Source organism: Neoarius graeffei, chromosome 10 (assembly GCF_027579695.1).
Source record: "Neoarius graeffei isolate fNeoGra1 chromosome 10, fNeoGra1.pri, whole genome shotgun sequence".
In the NCBI taxonomy this organism is placed as follows: domain Eukaryota; kingdom Metazoa; phylum Chordata; class Actinopteri; order Siluriformes; family Ariidae; genus Neoarius; species Neoarius graeffei.
This window is the reverse complement of record NC_083578.1, coordinates 59,732,866-59,753,515: the sequence shown is the minus strand read 5'-3', so window position 1 is coordinate 59,753,515 and position 20,650 is coordinate 59,732,866. Positions and strand designations below refer to the sequence as shown.

The 20,650-nt window shown below is 39.4% G+C and overlaps 1 protein-coding gene across 3 annotated transcripts in view; it reads right to left on the bottom strand.

The window, feature by feature from the left end:
* Positions 1 to 20,650, bottom strand: part of ccdc22 (coiled-coil domain containing 22) — a 40,019-nt gene that overhangs the window by 1,464 nt on the left and 17,905 nt on the right. For 2 of the 3 annotated variants that reach the window (XM_060931984.1, XM_060931981.1), the window contains exons 7-15: positions 16,975 to 17,187; positions 10,925 to 11,116; positions 9,896 to 10,015; positions 9,696 to 9,812; positions 6,379 to 6,480; positions 6,151 to 6,258; positions 5,916 to 6,011; positions 4,370 to 4,429; positions 310 to 384 (exon numbers count right to left, since the gene is read on the bottom strand). In XM_060931984.1, the coding sequence (XP_060787967.1) occupies positions 310 to 384; positions 4,370 to 4,429; positions 5,916 to 6,011; positions 6,151 to 6,258; positions 6,379 to 6,480; positions 9,696 to 9,812; positions 9,896 to 10,015; positions 10,925 to 11,116; positions 16,975 to 17,187 (1,083 nt within the window). The remainder of the gene's footprint in view (positions 1 to 309; positions 385 to 4,369; positions 4,430 to 5,915; positions 6,012 to 6,150; positions 6,259 to 6,378; positions 6,481 to 9,695; positions 9,813 to 9,895; positions 10,016 to 10,924; positions 11,117 to 16,974; positions 17,188 to 20,650) is intronic. The other variant, XM_060931982.1, reaches the window with a different exon arrangement.

Sequence of the window (20,650 nt, the reverse complement as noted above, 5' to 3'; positions counted from 1 at the left end):
TATGAATCTTATTTCTAGCGAATCAAATAACTACAGTCCAGTTGCAGATTCAGCGAAGTATTTCCGCAAGTCAAAATGAGCACTTGAATAATGCTGCCGCAGAATCGACTCCTTAGATTATTATATTATATAGAATATAATATTAGATATTCTAATAGTTTTTGAATTATGCTCCAGAAACTAAAATGTTTACAGATGAACAGACAGACGGACAGAGCGATAGCTATATCCCCCACGTTGGATTAACGATGTGATTGGATAATTAAATGCAACACACAAGTTGTAAAAATAAAATAAAAGTTCAAAAACCTGTTCCTCCAGATCTCTGATCTCTCTCATGATGCTGCCTGTGTCTTCAATGGTCTGAATAAGCTGGGTGCAGTTCTGAGAGGAACAAAGGTTAATCAAAGTAAAAGAAAGAAAGTCACAGGAAACCAAACCTAAGGTTTGGTTAACCACACACTGTGTACTCGTATACTGTAATTACTAGACAATAGTAATCAGAGTTGAGCAATTGACCCTTATTTCCTGTTCCATTCCCTAAACAGTTCAATAAACGGACATGCAGGAATATACTTACAGTAATTATATACACTCACCAATCACTTTATTAGGAAAACATGTACACCTGGCCATTCATCCAATTACTGAAATCAGCCAATTATGTGGCAGCAGCACATTGCATTCAATCATGCAGATACAGGTCACAAACCGGAGTTAAATGTTCGTGTCAAACATCAGAATGGGACAAAATGTGATGTCTGTGACTTTAATCGTGGCATGGGTGTTGGTGCCAGATGGGCTGGTTTGAGTATTTCAGAAACTGCTGATCTCCTGGTGTTTTCATGCACAACAGTCTTGAGTTTATACAGAATGGTCAAAAACAAACAAACAAAAAATAATAAAGGGCGGCATGGTGGTGTAGTGGTTAGCGCTGTTGCCTCACAGCAAGAAGGTCCGGGTTCGAGCCCCGTGGCCGGCGAGGGCCTTTCTGTGTGGAGTTTACATGTTCTCCCCGTGGGTTTCCTCCGGGTGCTCCGGTTTCCCCCACAGTCCAAAGACATGCAGGTTAGGTTAACTGGTGACTCTAAATTGACCGTAGGTGTGAATGTGAGTGTGAATGGTTGTCTGTGTCTATGTGTCAGCCCTGTGATGACCTGGCGACTTGTCCAGGGTGTACCCCGCCTTTCGCCCGTAGTCAGCTGGGATAGGCTCCAGCTTGCCTGCGACCCTGTAGAACAGGATAAAGTGGCTAGAGATAATGAGATGGGATAATAATAAAAATTATATATTTTTTTACACACACACACACACACACACACACACACACACACACACACACACACGTGAGTGGCAGTTCTTGCCTTGTTGATAAGAGAGGGCAGTGGAGAAGGGCTTGACTGGTTTGAGCTGATAGAAAGGCTACAGTAACAACTCCTCTTTACTATAGAATAACAACTAAGAATGCACAACACATTGAAACTTGAGGGGCTGCAGCAGGAACAGATGTAAACTACACCATTTTCAATATTGTTAGACAAAAAGGGGTTCTGACGCTACGGATGGCACTGGCTCACCAGCCTTCAGCTGTCTAATGTCATCTTTATCAAATGTTCAACTAAGTGCTAGCACATAATTGGTTGATAAGAGACCAGGCATACTGGTGTTCCTAATAATGTGACCTGTGTATGTATATACACACACACACACACACCCTGGCCAAAAAGTGTGTCACCATTTGAATTTAAATAAGCAAATCCTTAAGAGCCTTTGATTAGATAATTACTGCAGTGATTAGTATAATTCAGCTGGCAACAATTCTTTTAACCCTAACTGATGCAGTGAGTCGCTTCTCATTTCTTTAACAACCATGTTGGAAGACGTATCCTATGGTCATGGAAAAGATGTTACTGTGTTTCAGAAGGGTCAAATTATTGGGCTGCATCAAGCAAAGAAAACTACTAAGGACATTGCTGAAATGACTGGAATTGGGTTAAGAACTGTCCAACGCATTATTAAAACCTGGAAGGATAGTGGTGAACCATCAACTTCGTGGAAGAAATGTGGTCGGAAAAAAATCTTGACTTGTAAATGCTTGAAGTTGGATTATTTATTAAAAAAATAAATAAATAAATGTAGAACTCATGGCTAATGTTTAAAAGTGAAAGTAAGAGCATTAACGTCGTGTCTGTGTACTTTGCAGTAACTGCAGAGAGGAGAAAAGGAAGGAGAGCGCGAAGAGAGGTGATCTTTCCCAACCAGAGCACGTGTGTGCAAGTAAAAAACTGAAAAGCAAGGAAAACATTGAAAATAAAGTCTGTGTGAACAACACAGGGCTCGACATTAAGGACTGCCCGATTTCCCAGGGCAAGTGAAACATGCATTTGGGCAAGTGGGTTATGTCCCCAACATACCTGACCGGGCAAGTTGGAATGAGCATATATTATGAACTAGCACCACAAAAATGAGGCTTTTTGATCTTTTATTTCAGTTCCTAAAAGCGTCCCTCACTACGTATCTGCCATTATGTCTTGGCTGTTTTCTTCATCTCGGTTTCATTTACTGCTTTGCAAGTTACCTCGCTGTTGTAGTACCGTACGCGTACTGTTTATAGACCCCTTGTGCATGACGTCAAGCATCAAGTGATAATTACAGCTGGGGTCAGACAGACTCCATCTTTCATGTAAGCAAGGCTTAATCTGTCTTCAATATGGTTAATTTTTGTGCCGTTTTTGCTTGTTCAAACAGAGAAGTAGATAAAAGGTATTACCGTCTCCCTGCGATCAAGAAAAATGTTAACAAATAGAAGCAAATGCTCCAAGAACAACGAGGAAATGAGTGGTTAAAGAATACGAGGAGAGGAGCTCAGCCAGAAAATTCCAAAGAAATTCATGATTGTATTTAAAATGTATTTTACAGAAAAAGTCGGAAGTGAGGATGGAAGAGTTTGCTTAAGAATCTCGTTTTATTTTTTTCTGCTTGCATTTAAGTTAGCTCCTTCATGAAAAGTATTTGATTTTCTTTAAAGGTGAAGCAGCTTCCTTATTCGACACAGAAAACCCAGATTGCTTTCAAACAGCTCCGGCATAAAAAGCCTCAACAAGGAGTGACATGTGTGATAAATCCTGAAAGAACAGAACAGATTAAGAGCAGAGAGCTGGAGCTTTGTTTCTGTTATCAGAGGAGCACAGTCCTGTGCAAAATATTTATAATTTTTTTCTATCATCCACCTCTAGGTTTATTTAAAAAAAAAAACCAAACACAAAAACAAAACCCACGTATGTCCAGACTGTGCCGATTTCAGGTCACAGGTTGCCAGGTCTGTATAAAACACCCACAACCTACACTCTAAACAAATTTAAACTCAGACATTATCCTGTCTGTCATGAGACAGCACTTTTTTTTTTTTTTTAATTTTTTTAAACCTAGGAGGTGGATGATATCACAAAAAAAAAAAAAATTCTCTCAAACAGTACTGTTCAAAAGTCTTGGCACCCTATTGTTTTCTTCATGCAAACTTTGTTATAGATTTCTATTTTATGATTTCTGCATTATCGAGTAATGAACCTACAGTCAGAGAGTTCTACACAAACAACTTTACAACAGCTGCATGCATGTGAAATGGAAATAAATCGACGAAGGCAATAAAAACTATTTTGGATAAAATTGTTATTGTCTGTTACAAGTAAAAAGTAACCAATAACCAAACTTAATAATAAACTTAAATCAATAAACTACAACTCAATGTGTGATCTTTATTTTATGTTGCAATTCACAACTATTCTATGGTTTTCCTAAAATTAAAAAAAAAAAAAAAAACTGCTAAATTAGGGGAAGTGATTGGAGGGGGGTCATATTCACTTTCCCCCTATTTTGCGAGTACTACTTAAACCCACTTGAGCCCAGGGCAAGTGGGTTTAAAAGTTAATGTCGAGCCCTGCAGCACTTCCTGCCTGCTGCGCTTCAGTATTCCATCCACTTCAGCGGATTTACTACACATGTCAATGGACTTTTTCTTCCCTGATGGCACGGGCATAAAATTAGGGAAAACTGATTCAGTGGGACTCTCCCATCAAGACAAGATCTTGGTGAAAAATTAATGCAGCTCTGAATGTAAATAAATGTGACATTGCAGAAGCTTGTTGAAACCATGCCATGGCAAATGCGTGCCGTAATCAAGGCTAAAGACAGTCCAACAAGATATTAGTGTGTGAGACTTGTTTTTTCTGGCCAGGCAGTGTGCGCGTATACATTTATATTAAAACAAAAAACCCCCAGAAAACTCCCCCCCCACAAACACAGTATAATACACTCTAGGTACTTCTTATTCTCGTGCTGAGGATCAGAGGTTTGTAAAATGTGACTTTACCTCATGTAAGGCAGCCAGGTATTTATAAGATTTACGAACAGATTCATCCTTCTTGGCATCCTGTAATATAAAAACAAACAAACAGATTAAATAAGCATCCAAATTGTTTCAGATACATAGACAATATATATATAACCAGCTGGGAGGTCTGTATCGTGAAATACCATGACCAAGGTCTTGAAAATACTGACTGAGGCCTCTGGGCCGAGGGTCAGTATTCAAGGCCGAGGTCACGGTATTTCACAATACAGACCGACCTTAAAGGAACAGTCCACCGTACTTCCATAATGAAATATGCTCTTATCTGAATTGAGACGAGCTGCTCCGTACCTCTCCGAGCTTTGCGCGACCTCCCAGTCAGTCAGACGCGCTGTCACTCCTGTTAGCAATGTAGCTAGGCTCAGCATGGCCAATGGTATTTTTTGGGGCTGTAGTTAGATGCGACCAAACTCTTCCGCGTTTTTCCTGTTTACATAGGTTTATATGACCAGTGACATGAAACAAGTTCAGTTACACAAATTGAAACGCAGCGATTTTCTATGCTATGGAAAGTGCGCACTATAATGACAGGCGTACTAACACCTTCTGCACGCTTCGACAGCGCATTGATACGGAGCTCAGATATCAATGCGCTGCCGAAGCGCGCAGAAGGTGTTAGTACGCCTGTCATTATAGTGCGCACTTTCCATAGCATAGAAAATCGCTACGTTTCAATTTGTGTAACTGAACTTGTTTCATGTCACTGGTCATATAAACCTATGTAAACAGGAAAAACGCGGAAGAGTTTGGTCGCATCTAACTACAGCCCCAAAAAATACCATTGGCCATGCTGAGCCTAGCTACATTGCTAACAGGAGTGACAGCGCGTCTGACTGCGTCTGACTGACTGGGAGGTCGCGCAAAGCTCGGAGAGGTACGGAACAGCTCGTCTCAATTCAGATAAGAGCATATTTCATTATGGAAGTACGGTGGACTGTTCCTTTAAGCTGGCAAATAATATATATATTTTTTCTTTACCAAATTCTAACAGAAAACAAGAGCGCCCGAAAGGGAAAACAAAGCCAACGCGAGCAGGCATTTTGAATCCTCATTCACGGCTGTAATGCAAATGGCTTCCTCCTTGGTATACAAGTGCACTTCCATGGCAGGAAAAAAAAAACTACATTTTGCCACCCATGTAGTCCCCTATTTATACGAAATTGAGTCATTCAGGATTCAGCCATGTTTTTGCTCGGCGTTAGCAACAGTTAGAGGTTTTTAGCTTTCTCCTGAAATATTTTCTTTTATTTTGTCTTCATCAGGGTAGTAAAACTCGCTTTCGCTATCCATGTTGTAAAATTAATGCTATTATTCTGAGAAATGCGAAAATAAACGTTGACAAAAAATTGCAACTATGTTTGTTGTTGCTGTGAACGAGCGAGTCGCCAAAGGTCCGTAACCGGGGTCTGTATCGTAGGATTCCGGACCACTCGGGAGCCAATCAGAACGCACGATTTGATGGAAACCAGGCCTCGAAAAAAAAAAAACTCCGTTACTGAGGTCTTACCTTAAAAACTAGTTCATCTGTTACAGCAAATGTTCTGTCGAGCTTTCCAGTAAGTCCGTTAATCTCTTTCTGCAGAGCTTTAGTGTCTGACAAAATCTGCCATGCACAAGGAAAATTTGTAACCACAGTTCAAACTCCAGCAGCTCAAATGCACCGAAAAACACGGTGAGAACTTGAAGCTAATATCCAAACAATAAAACCACATTATACAGGGAATGAATGAATGAATGAAGACCTTTGTGATTTCTTCCTTCTGTTTCTTAATGTTGCCAACAATTTCCAGGATCCTCATAGTGTAGGCTGAGCGGGAGACATCTTTAGGCAAAGTGTCGTACTCCGCGATCTGCATGAGTAGCACAGGGAAAGGAATGCAGAACGTTATAAAACAGGAAGACAGATTACTGAAGATGTTCACAAACGAAGAAGCTTTTCTTGACAATACAATACAGTTTTGCTCTCCTACCAGTTGTTTATATAGGCCCTCCTTCTTTTTGGCCTCTTCAGCCGACTGTCGGATTTTATCATGAAGGTCTTTGATTTCAGATAACTTTCTGGAGGACTCCATCTAATAACAGATTTGAATAATGGCAAAATGTTACACACACATAGCTCATCCATGTGTACACATTAGGTGTGCGCACTGGTGAATACCCAGTAAATTATTCTGAGGTGCAAGAATACTGAGAAAATATGAAAAAGAGAAGCCGCATCTGGCAATATTCTGAAAGCAACAGCGCTGAGGTGTGAAAGTTTAAGGTGCACGAGAACTGAAAAATCTGGTGGTTTTCACTCTCAGGGAGGCTGGAGCAGCCAGTCAGATCTGAAGCATGTGGTTGTATTCTCCCATCCCACATTTCTAGTAACGTTCACCATAAACTCTGTGGCAGCTTGTACACTACCGTTCAAAAGTTTGGGGTCACTTTGAAATGTCCTTATTTTTGAAGGAAAAGCACTGTTCTTTTCAATGAAGATCACTTTAAACTAATCAGAAATCCACTCTATACATTGCTAATGTGGTAAATGACTATTCCAGCTGCAAATGTCTGGTTTTTGGTGCAATATCTCCATAGGTGTATAGAGGCCCATTTCCAGCAACTCTCACTCCAGTGTTCTAATGGTACAATGTGTTTGCTCATTGCCTCAGAAGGCTAATGGAGGATTAGAAAACCCTTGTACAATCATGTTAGCACAGCTGAAAACAGTTGAGCTCTTTAGAGAAGCTATAAAACTGACCTTCCTTTGAGCAGATTGAGTTTCTGGAGCATCACATTTGTGGGGTCGATTAAATGCTCAAAATGGCCAGAAAAATGTCTTGACTATATTTTCTATTCATTTTACAACTTATGGTGGTAAATAAAAGTGTGACTTTTCATGGAAAACACAAAATTGTCTGGGTGACCACAAACTTTGAACGGTAGTGTATGCTCTGCTGTAGTAGGGCTACATGCTGAAATATTGAGCTGGCACCATCCAGTAAAGCTCTTCCTGTGTATTTCATATTCATTATTTCTCCAAATAGACCTTCTCACACTCAAGATCACATGATCTGAAAATGGGTAAACACAAATCTAAAATGGTGATCATTAATAGCTCTACTAGTGCAGCCAGTGATGCAATTTGGACGAAAAAAAAAAAATTGTGCACGATTATTATCGCTAATCATTTTTCAAAGTGTGGTAAACTAAGGTTCCAATGCTACAGAACACACAACTACCAAACAATTTATTTGTAAATTTAATAAATTTCTTACCTCCTGAAGAAGTCTTTTATAGCTTAGAACAGAATGAAATAAGCGACTATCATCAGTTGAATTATTATTACAGCCATAAGCTGTGCAATAAATGTACCATTTTGATCAATATCTCAGACTTTGTAGTTCATGAATACAGATAATCCACACAAAAACATGAGGCGTTTGTTTACCCATTTCAAACCACGTGACCACAGCACTCCAACTGAGCCGAGGAGGTCTATTAAAGGCAGACTGCCTTTCAGATTTTTCACGTTTAGGTCATAAAAAGAATTTTCCCTGACACCCAGTTATTTTTGTTTCGTGGACCGAAAGCTACTGAATTCAAATCAGACTTCCGATTTTATTACTTTTTTCCCCTAAAAGAACAATTAATGAATTTAGAGCCACATGGCCCTGAATTCTCCACCATTTTTTCCTGCTTCACCGTGACCTCATTCAAGACACATCATGCATCACGTGGTGGGCGTTCCCCGTTCACGCAAGGCATTGTGGGATACAAATTTGAAACAGGAGAGGAAAATGGAGGATGTGAATGTGCGAATGAAACATGAAAGACTGACTACAGTAACGGAAAGTGAGAAGAAAAGACGTTATGTTGCGAAGGAAAGGAAACGCAGAACCAAACCAATAAATATCGGCGGTCAGCGAGCACCTCGGTGTGATCAGCTGTTCGTTTCAGGACAGAACGATGTAACTGTCAGTGCACGAGCCTGTAGATGGCAGCAATGCAACACTGGATGCCAGCTGTTGTAAAACCCGAAAGATGAAGACAATGACAACTCAAGTAAGTGTGTGCATGCGCACACGGACTTCCTCTGTCTGCTTGACTGCGTGAAAGCGAGCGATTTCATGCACATTATTTGCTCGGGAATCCCCTCAAATTAAATAACTTCCCAGCCACAGAATAGCTCTTTTTTTTTTTTTAAAGATATTACAAAAATAAACATGTATCACAATGACCAAATTTCAGAGGGAACTAAATTTCACCGATTTTATGAAATCGAAAGGCCGTCTACTTTTAAGTCTGTAAAACAAGCACCTGTATCATCATCATCAACAACAACAAGAGTTTAACTGGAGTGGGAGAAAAAAAAATAAAAAAAAAAAATAATAATAATAATAATAATAATAATAATTCGATAACACACTTAATATGCTTTTTTTTATTCTTTCAACTTAGAGCTCAACTAAATATCCATTTATTACTCATATTCAAAAAATTAAAGATAGGCAGAAGGCACATCCCGAGCATATATCTAGACCCAGAGCATCAGTGGCGCAGTAACTCACATGGCCATACCACGAGAAACCAAACTCATTTACAATTAGCCAAGTTGTTCTTCATGAGAACAGTTTGATTTTCCAAGCAAAAAAAAAAAAAATCAGAATCAAAAATCCACTGAAAACTCAGGGAGGAGCAGCGATTTTCCTGAAAGTCCATTAAAACGGCCTAATTAGTAACTTGTTAACGAAAAATCACAAAACCAGGGAGCAACTTTTGTACAGACTGATCAAATCTTCCAAACAAAACAATCAGAATCCATTGAAAACTTAGGGAGGAGTAGCAATTTTTGGGAATTGTGGATGGATGCCACGTGTTGGCAATAGTTCATCGCCCTACGGCTGGTGAACTAATACAAGAGTCATCAGGAGATGATACATCTCTCTGGCCTCCACATAAAACCCCGCACCAAATTTTCCTAGGTTATCATGGAAATACAAAAATCAAAAATAAATAAATAAATAAAAAATCACAGAAATCCCAAACTGTCAAAAAGCACAACTCCTCTAGTTACTTCACATAACTCAAGTTTCGTGAAAAAAATTCCTCATAGTTTTTGAGTTATGCTCCAGAAACTAAAAGGTTTACAGACCGACAGACAGAGGGATAGCTATTATATAATAGCATTATATACCAGGGGGATATTATTTTAAAAAAAAAAGGACTGGTGTTAATCAAGAACATAAGTGTTATTCTTTATACTAAAGGACAGGACAGTGTGTGTTTATATATAAAGTGGCTGCACCTCTCGATTACTGCAGAGTTCTTTGAGTCTGCGGTGTTCGTCAATAAGTGGCGCTCTGTGTTTCTCCCACTGTGAGGCCAAATGAATCACTCGCTTGGAGCTTGCCTCCACCAGGCTCTGAAACACACGCATTGATCATGTAGCACAGTTTCACTAATGTTAGCATTGGAGACTATGGTTCATGAAGATGGCTCTCGTACCTGTAATTTGATCAGGTTGTTCTCAGCATCTGGTAGGAGGTCGATGGTCTGTTTTTTAACCCTGATGGTGTTCTCCTTCTCCGAATTACCGAGCTCTCTCTGTTTCAGCTCATCTGACACCTACCAAACCAAATTCATGTAAACATATCATTTCAGGTATTACTTCCAAAGGGCATATTTTTGGAAACCTAATCGGCACTGCTGAAAACCAAATGCGGTTTTAAGGTTTTGCTCTCGTCCGATTTCACAATTATTTGCTAAAGGTGAGGTGAATAATAACCGAGATGAAGTCGAGGTCATTATTCACCGATATTCGCTGAGCCTGAGGCGGATACCCGTTTTAGTATAACCATACTGGTGACTATAAAAACAAATCGTATTGAAAAATAATTTAATTTATTTCAACCTTCAAAAGCGGTATGCAAATATAATGCACGCAGACTTATGTCACTTATCTATGTCGAGTCACATAAAATGCTTTGTTTTGAAATAGATTAAATAAAATCACAATTCCACCTTACTTTTGAATAGTTTTAGACCAAACTTTGTAGCATCTTTAGTGATTTTAGGAACAGCATTTTCTTTCATAATTTCTAATTCTTCCTCACTTATGGTGATGACGCGATTGGCAGCCATTTTGCCAAGTCGCTGGAGGAGATTATCGAGAAATAATCTGAATCTCTCGACCAATCAGTGCGTGTGATTTTCTATAAATCACCTCTGTACTTATATTTTAAAAAAAAGCCTAATATTACATACTGCTTTCACCTCGCCAATTTATTTCTTTCAACAACACTGATATTTTATTAAGCCAATTATTTGGAAGGTGTTTAAAAGTGATACCAAGCTTGCTAGTACTTGCAAGAATCAAATGAAAAAAGCAAAAAGCATTCACACATGAATTCTGACATGGAAAGTGCATAGGCTCACAGGTGAAATAACTTTAGACGGAGTACACAGCATCGGACTGCAAGATCATATTTCAGCTCATACTCAGGGAAACTATTCGGAACACACAGCAGTCATTACCTGGTGAATGGACACTGTGAGCTGTCTTATGTCCCCGCCCACCTCCTCCATTTGGACAGAAAGCTGCTGGAGTTGCTGCTGGAGCACAGAGAGTTCTGCCTCCTGCTGGGCCCTTAGGTCCTCCTCTGATTGGTGGGAGCTGGGAAGTGCACTTGCTGCTGCTGCCATCTGCTGAGCAGCTTTCTCTGGCTCCTGCAGAATAAAGACACCTCGTGTCTGTGTTCGTATAGCCGCTAGGGGGTGAAAGGCATCACAGCATGATAAAGGAATGGTATTCCATTCCCTTATGCTATACTGATACTCATGATGTCCCTCATAACGCACATCTCTCTTAATATATACTATGATTTTTAAAACATGTTGACCTGTGTTTACACCAAAGAAAATGTATTTCTACACAGCATATTTATGTTTGGATACATTACGAGCAATTTCGGTTTGTAAATAGACACTAACCCTGTGTCCGAAATCGCTCACTACTCACTATATAGTGGACTATATCGTGAGTTCGCCATTTTGTAGTGCTGTCTGAATGTATAGTGAGAATTAGTACACCCTATATAGTGCACTCATAGTATCCCACAACGCATCATGAAAAAGTAGTGTACAACCAATATATACCATCATGCATTGCGGTCGCACTGAGAAACAGAAAAGAAAAAAAAAAAAAAAAAAAGGTGAATGGATGGAGGAAGAAACATTATAAAACAGACATTCGAGTACAATTATAAACAGTAAGAGAATAGAAAAGCTAAAATAGAATAAGACAAACAAGAAAAGTTACAGTGCAGAGCGAGGAATTAATCAAAAGCCTCAAATTTGATTTAATAAAAAGTAGCAGCAAAGAAGAAAGTATTCAGGCTTGATTTAAAAGAACTGAAAGATGCAGCAGACACAAAGCACTTTGTATTTATTAATGTGGGAAATATGCTCAGTATAATATGTATTTATCACAAAAATACCTGCATGTATTTATTTTGAAAACCCACCAGCCGACTGATCTGGCACGTTTTAACTGTGCGACAGTAATGACGTAAATAACGGCGTGGCGGAGTAGTGTCCGAAAGTGCTTTTGTCAGTGAGCTCACTATCTAGTAATTCCCTATATAGTGAGTAGGGAGTAGTGAATGAATGAGTGATTTCAGACACAGCATAGGTTGAGGTTCTTTCACCCCAATAAATAAATAAATAAATAAATAAATAAAATCTACTTTTGCATTGTGCTGATTCTAATTTGATTTGAATTAACCTCAATCTATGAAACATCTGGGCCATTTGATGATAGTCAATTTGGATCCTTAGCAGCATTAACTTAACATTAGGGTTGGGCGGTATTACGGTAAGAAGGTATCCCGAGGTATCCAAAAGTACCAACGGTATCGGTCTCATTACCGTCATTTAAAAAAAAATATATAATATATAAATAAATATGGAGTACATGAGGTCATAATATAAAATAATAAATTGAAGATCATTCCGAATAACTGTGTGATCGTATTTTCACAAATTCTATCAATTTCCTAAAGAAGTTCTCATCGCGTGCAGGGTTGTTTATGTCGTTACCATGGCAACCCTGCGTGACATTTTGGAGTCTGACAGAAAGCTTCGCAAGAGACTGAGACCGGGGGTGTCATGGCTAAGGCACCGTACCATAAATCCGGGGACCCGGGTTCGATTCCGACCCGAGGTTATTTCCCGATCCCGTCTCTCTCTCCCCTGCTCATTTCCTGTCTCTCTATACTGTCCTATCTAAAAAAAAGAGAGACTGAGACCGCGGTTTAAAGATGGCAAGTCAAGATAACGAGTTAGTGGCAAAAAAAAAAAAATACAACATCGGCAGTGTGGCAGTATTTTGGTTTCAAACCAAACGAAAAATCTAATATGTCCCCTAAGGCACACCATAGCCTGGGGTACTCCACTTCCACGAGATCACCCCAATGAGTTGTGTTTTGAGTAGGTTACATGAGTAACAACAAGGTAAAATAATATAACGTATGACATTTGGGATGTGGGTAATAAACGTTTGAAATGTCATCTACTGAAGAAACGGAAGAAAACATTGTAGCGTAAACTGTTAGGTTTCTGGTGGGAATTAGCAATGCGCTTGCTATCTTTGTTGGGTGTGTTAAACCGTATGGATTTAAGTGGAATAATTGTAAGGAGTTATGTGATCAAGACAACGTTTTAAGCAAGGTAAGGCCATTTGATTATTAATTTCCCCGCCATGGCATGACGTGGGCCCATATGATTTTGCCTTGTGCAGCTATCACGCATTTGAATTAGGTTCGCCTCATTTGCGCTGAAGAATATGGTTTATCACGCAGTCTAAACGGACTTGGGTGTTGGTTGATTCTTTTTCTTTTTTTTATTTCCCATGCTTGAAAGGGTATGATCCTGCTCATCGTGTACTTTTTTTTGATGGAGTAGGTGAAATAGTGCTGCAAATGGCGTTTCAACGCAGACATGTGTAAACGACAGTTGAATGCTATTTTCAAGATGAAGGAAGAGTTGCGTGATGCTTTGAAATATCTCTTAATCCATTCACCAATGCACAAAATTCGCTTTGCTGCTTAATCCATACCACAATGCACACAATTCGCTATGCTGCTTTTAAATAGTACATTTGAGGCATAGGCGCACGTTACACAGTAGGCCGAAACAAAATATTATTTTTTTCTCGGTAATACCGTATACCCCGGGAAAACACAGAGACGGTTTAAAGGTATCAAAATTTGGATACCGCCCAACCCTACTTAACATGTTCACCCCATTATGGGTGTACATAAATATTTTTAAAAATTTGTTCGATTTGATATCAATCTTTTAGGCTAATGTGCTTTTTTGGGGGGGTGGATGGTTTTCCAAGTTCATTTAAATTATAATTAAACATAACCAAAGAATTAAAACAGAATGGCTCTTCAAGACAATTACTAATCTCTCTCTGCCTTTAGAGATTACTTTCTCGGTTAAGTTTTGCTATACAGCACTTCAAATATCCTTCCTAATGAATCAATACTGAATTGAAACCAAATTGCATTGGACTGAATCAAATCATTAGTTTGTGAATCAGAATCGAATCAAGTCAGGGCTTCTGTGCCAAGACCCAGCCCTATATCCAATAACTCATTCTGTGCGGACTAAACTACAACCTCTCACAAAACTGACCCAAAATGCCCACATACGAATCACTAACTACTATTAGCTAGAAAAAAAAAAAAAAGTGCCTGGGGTCACCTTTGCTCGTGCCAAGTGCCTCAGAATGCATAACAAAGTAATATTTTTTAAACACTGCCGATCTAGCTTAGTGTTATTGTGGCTAATCCGGTTTGTAACTCTTTAAAAAAAAAAATGAAGCTGAACAGGAAAATCAGCAACATTTCAGATCAAACAAAGCGATAATCAGATTCCTATTGAAACACAAACATTAATGTTTTGTTAAAACACTAACAACTAGCTGTAAAAGTTTATCCCCCCAAAAATGTAGCTTTCTAAAATTAAATTATTTTTTTAATTATTTTTTAAAATTAAATTATTGTTTAAGCAATATCACATGAGAGGGCGTGCTGCTGTACTGAATATCAGCACGCCTGTGATGTGTGGCCTCGTGATAAAGATAATCACAGCCATGCTGACATTCAGTACAGCACAACCTTAGTGTCATGCTGCTTTTATACAACAGTTCAGCAAGAAATTATTTTTTCAGTGAGTGACATTTCAGACACAAGATGGCCAACATGGCCCATTTAGCTCACATTTACCCCTTTTCCACCAAATCAGTTCCAGGGCTGGTTCGGGGCCAGTGCTGGTTCACAACTCGTTCAACTTGCGAACCAGCGGAGAACCAGTTTGCTTTTCCATAGCTCGGGGTGCTAAGGGGAGCCACGTCATTACGTCACTGTATACATCAGTTACGTCGCTGCGTTTGCCCCAACATCGAAGCAACACCACCATGGAGAAGAAGAAGCAACAACAATAATAATGGATGACTGCTGCTTTACTGCATCCATGATATCTCGTCGCTTATTTAAAAATGGCGCCCTCTCGCGGTCTTGCTATTGTTGTTGGTCTTAACAATTCCGCCCCCCCGCTGATGTAAGCAGTTCTTTCCTCTGGCCCAGCAAAGAGCTAGTGCTAGCCTGGAACCGGTTTTTTTGGCCCAGAGCCAGTTCGTCAGTGGAAACAGAAAACCCGGTTCCAAACTAAGCACTGGCCCCGAACCAGCCCTGGAACTGATTTGGTGGAAAAGGGGTAATTGATGTATACTACATTCTCGATAAAGGTGCTTCCGGCAAAACTGGCATCCCTTCTTCCGTTTCTATGTCATCTCATGAGTATTAATTTATTTTTATAAATTTTTATATTATATATACATACACACCTCAGTGTAAATGAGTACACCCCCTTTGAAAAGTAACATTTTAAACAATCTCAATGGACACAATTTCCAAAATGTTGAAAAGACAAAGTTTAATATAACATCTGTAACTTATAACGGGAAAGTAAGGTTAATAATATAACTTAGATGACACATTTTTCAGTTTTACTCAAATTAGGGTGGTGCAAAAATGAGTACACCCCACAACAAAAACTACTACATCTAGAACGGAAGGAGGCGGTTCTTCTGGGGAATGCACACACTCATGGCTTTACCTAGAACCCATGTTTCAGTTTTCTGAAAGGATTAAAGATTTGTTTCGTTTTAAATGTTTGCTTTGTTTGCCAAAAACGAAGCACATCACGGCCTACAAAAACTCGCCATCAACGTTTTATTCCAAGAGAAAGCTTGCAGTGAAGCTGTCTGTGCTTTTAAAGCTAGCGAGAACATTGCAATAACTATGCAGTCTGGTTAGTCAAATGACTTTCTACGGATTTGCCCACCAAGTTGCCGTAGCCTTGTCCACAACTAACATTAACACATAGCTAGTTAACTTGGACACTGTTAGTTAGCATGTAAAAATGGAGTTACGCTAACATGAATGATGTTAACTTATCTGAAGTCTTTTCAGAAATAGGTTTTTGCGTAATCTTGCCAAATTAACAAACAATGTAGAAATCTTTCTTTTCTAGTAGCATTAGCTACCCAGTATGATTTCGAGTTTGAAAAGCGTTTGCTAGCATGTCAGGTGGAGTTTCACTGACTAGCTAGCTTAATGTTAAACCACCAGGATTCCACAGCACGCGTTCATTTTGTGAATTCACATTTCTGTCTTTGGTAATGGCATTAGGTTTTGAAAGCGTTGTGGCAATAATACAACGATGCGTTGACACAAAATGTACTTTTAATACTTAAGTATTTTTAACAGCAAGTACTTCAGTACTTTAACTTAAGTAAAAATTTGACTGTACAACTTTCACTTGTATTGGAGTAACATTTGACCAGTGGGATCTGTACTTTGACTTAAGTAATGAAGTTGGGTACTTTGTCCACCTCTGCTTATTTCTTTAACAAGGTTGGAAAGAGAAGTGTATACATGGTTTTACAAAAAAACAACAACAACAACCAAAGAGTTAGTCCTCCACTAGCAACTGTATCTATGCTATAAGTGCTTAATACACCCTCATGAAATTGTTGAAGTACAAGTTTGGTAATCAAGGGCCCCAACTCTGGAAAAAATGCGACTGAATTTCACGAAATTGCAATATGCGTATTAACGACATATAACAAAATCTTGTCAAGTTTCGTGAAATTCCTCCAAAAATTGTGAGAGGAGTTGATTTCAGAAGGCGAGTATCTTTCCCAGGACGGGGGACGGATGGACAGACAGACAGACGGATGGACATTGCCACGACATAATCCCTCTTCGGGCCTTTAGGCCAGCAGGGGATTAAAATAATAATTAAAAAAAACCAACAACAACAACAAAAAAATCATACTTTCTAAGCCTGTCTTCATACAGTAAGACTGTCTTCATACTAAAAATCAGCATTCTATAATCTGGAAAGTTTTTTTTTTGCTTTTGCCAGATGCAAGCTCTAAAGAAGGCGATTAAGGGAATTTACTGTCTAGGAAACCTTTTCGTTGAATCAGAACAGCACAAGCTGATATGTACCTGTGTGAAGGTGAATTTCTCAGAGTGGGTGAAGCGTGTGCCTTTGGTTAAGACATCACCCCCTGTTGTAGCCCCTGTGAAGGAGTTTAACAGCTCGGAAAGGTCCGAGGTCGACCGTGTGGTGTTGTGGGAGTCTGGTCGTGGCTGGGCAGCCACTCTCAGCTGCTCCTCTATTCGCTTCTGCAGCCGCATTCTTTTCCTCGAGCGATAGTCCTGTAGAAATGAGAAGTAGAGAAATGCACTTTGTTCTTCACATGAATGCTACGTAAAAGGAGTATGAGCTCAGATAACTGGCAACTTTACATGAGCTGAACCTTTCTGAGAATCCCTGTGAAAAGACGGTAGTTTTATTCCTTCCTACCTCACTGTCTGATTTACACCAATAGCATTCAGAAGGAGCACAAAATTCTCAAATATCAGCTAGGATTAGCACTCGTTGACTTTTTCAGGTATAGGAATAGCTGCCAGAGCACAGACGAGTGGTCTGTTTGTCAGCAGAAAACAGAGTAAATATCGACTTGAAGTGTGAAATGTCAGCAGAGAGATGGCCCAAGGAGACCTGAATCCTGCATCTCACATTAACGTGAGGGAAATCGTACTGTGCACCTCCTAAACGTGTGCATCTCTGCTTTTACCACCGAGCCATAACGAGAACAAATTTAACACTATTTACAGAAATGAACAAAGGTTCAGGGTTATACTGAGCCACTCTGGATTAAACCTATTCAGTACAGAACAAGTGCATATTAATTATAATTATGTGAAAGTATCTCTATGAAGTAGCCAAATCAAAATTATTCTTGGGTAAAAGTTAAAAAGGTGCTGACTGCAAAGTCAACTGAAATTTAAATTTTTTAATTATGCATGCCATTTTCCCATGTCTCGCAAGAACAATATAATGCAGATGAGGTGTGATCATATTGATGTGCTGAGGGTTGCTTTTCTCTGTTATGGGACCATTTTCCTACCTCCTGAGGTAAACAGTATGGCCCTATGGAAACAGCCAAACGCGAGGGGATTTCACTAATTAGCGTAACTATGGAACTGCATCACACCAAGATTGCGGAAAAAACATCATGACTCTGCATCGACCTCGGAGAGTTTTGAGCCACAGGTCTGCAATTTGTGGTTGACGTTTGTGAATAGATCCATGAAACAGAAGATGAATAGATCTTTTCTCTGGTACTGCTTCTGTGTGATCATTTTTCTCTGCAAGATCAAAACATTGTGTTTAACTCCATACTCGCTACCGTGGAGTCGAGCCCATGCATTCTAAAGCTAAGAGAGCTAAGCGCTAGCTAGAATGATTTAGTTATCTGTCCAGAAAAAGGACGTCATCTAGCCTTGCTCTATCCTGGAGATGCATTCGCGAGGCAGGCTTTCCTTTTTCTTTTCCGCTTGCTTTTAGCTGGCGGGAGAGCCGAGTCCACCACGTTTGCCCATGCCGACTTGTTTTGGTTAAAAGTAGGTCAAATGATATTTGACGTTTCACGGTGGTCACATGATATTGTTGCTCACGTGCTTTGGTGATCTCCGGAACCATAAAACGTGAGACGTATTTTCTCTCAGCAAAACATTTACACTAGTGCTGTCAAGCGATTAAAATATTTAACCGCGATTAATGTCGCGACTGTCATAGTTAACTCGCGATTAATCGCAATTTAATCGCACATTTTTGTCACATGAAAAACCATTGTAATTCTCTTATCAGCATAAAAAAGTGAATGGGCTTGCTCACCGTTCGAACTACGGGGTACACGGGGGATCCGAGATCCCCTGAAACAGACATGAGATCCCTTGAAAACATGATTTGGGAAATGTTGGGGGGTCTCTAAAATATTGGCAAAATGATGTTTATCGACATAGCAATCGTGTGTAACGGGAAGCATTTGCATATCCGAAGTGAGCGCGCGATCGGAGATCCGCGCTCTGAGACAAGCGCAAGCACCACCCCCCCCAAGGGAAAATAAGGGACCCCCCGAAAATATCGGCATAGTTCGAACACTGGTTGTACCAATGGTTTTTTTTTATTGCAGAGCATAACACGTCACAGCCACTGCAAAGTGGGGCTGGAGCCACCGATGGGAAAACGAAACTTACCATAAGCCGAGCACCGTGGCTCTTCGGGGGAGGGCAGAGGACTCTGGCTGTGCGGGGCGTGGCATCATGTCACAGAGCGTTAATCTCGCGATAAAAAAAAATTATCGCCGTTAAAATTGAGTCAAGTTAACGCGTTAATAACGCGACATTTTTGACAGCACTAATTTACACATAGGATACACGTAGGATACACGGTGTGTGCAGCAGCGAAACATCTCAAAACTCCAACAGCAATAGAACATTTTGCCCAGAATTCAACTTTGCAGTCAGAACCTTTAACATACATCCACAAGTACGATAATAAAGAATTCAAAAATAAGCGATTTTAAATAATTTTTCCTAACACTTCACAAATTCAAAGCTATTTGAATTTATATACTATACCTCTATTCTTATGAAAGTTCAAGTAAGATTTAAAGGCAGGGCCAGTGGTCCCCCCCCCATTTGCATGAAAAACAAATGAAATCCATCACATACCCTTAATTCATTAGAATTCATGAATTTGTACAATATTGATTTTTTTTTTAATTACTACAGTAATTATAAATGTATAAAAAGCAAATGTAACTGGAGGGAATCTATGTGCAACAAAGACTGGTTGTGGTATGCATAAATACTGGCACAGATTTGTTTGGATGTTGTAAAAAGTTCATTTAAAAAAAAAAAAAAAAAAAGGTAGAATGAACAATTTATTGGATTGGTAGCCAAGCCAAAAAGTTATAAGATTATGAGTCCATGATTGGACTCAAATAATTAAAAAAAAAAAAAAAGTATATATTAGTATGCTTTTACAAATCTGTTAAATTAAAGGTAGACTGACTTTCAGATTTTTCAGGGTTTAGGTCATTTAAATAAATAAATAAAAACCGAAAATTCCCCGACACCCAATTATTTTTGTTTAGTGGACCGAAAGCTACTGAATTCAAATCACAGATTTCCAATTTTATTTGTTTGGTTTTTTATAAATCAAACAATTAATACATTTAGGGCCATGTGGCCCTAAATTCTCTGCGATTATTCCCTGTTTCACCATGACCCAATTCAAGATACGACATCATGCGGTGGACTTTCCCTGTTCACGCAAAGCATTGTGGGATACAAATTTGAAACAAGAGAAAAATGGAGGATGCGAATGAAACGTGAAAGACCGACTACAGTAACGGAAAGCGAGAAGACGTTATGTTGCAAAGGAAAGGAAATGCAGGACCAAACTAAGAAATATTGGCGGTCAGTGAGCACCTTGGTGTGATCAGCTGTTCATTTAGCGACAGAATGATGTCACCGCCAGTGCACGGTCAAGGTAAACCTGTAGATGGCAGTAATGCAACACTGGATGCCAGCTGCCGTAAAATCCAAAAGAAGACGATGATGATACCGTAAGGTAAAACCTGCGTATGCACACACTGGACTGCCTCTGTCTGCTTGACTGCACAAAGCGAGCGATTTCATGCACATTATTTGCTTGGGAATCCCCTCACATTAAATAACTTCCCAGCCACAGAATGGCCTGTTTTTTTTTTTTTTTTTAAATATTACAGAAATAAACATACATCACAATGACCAAATTTCAGAGGGA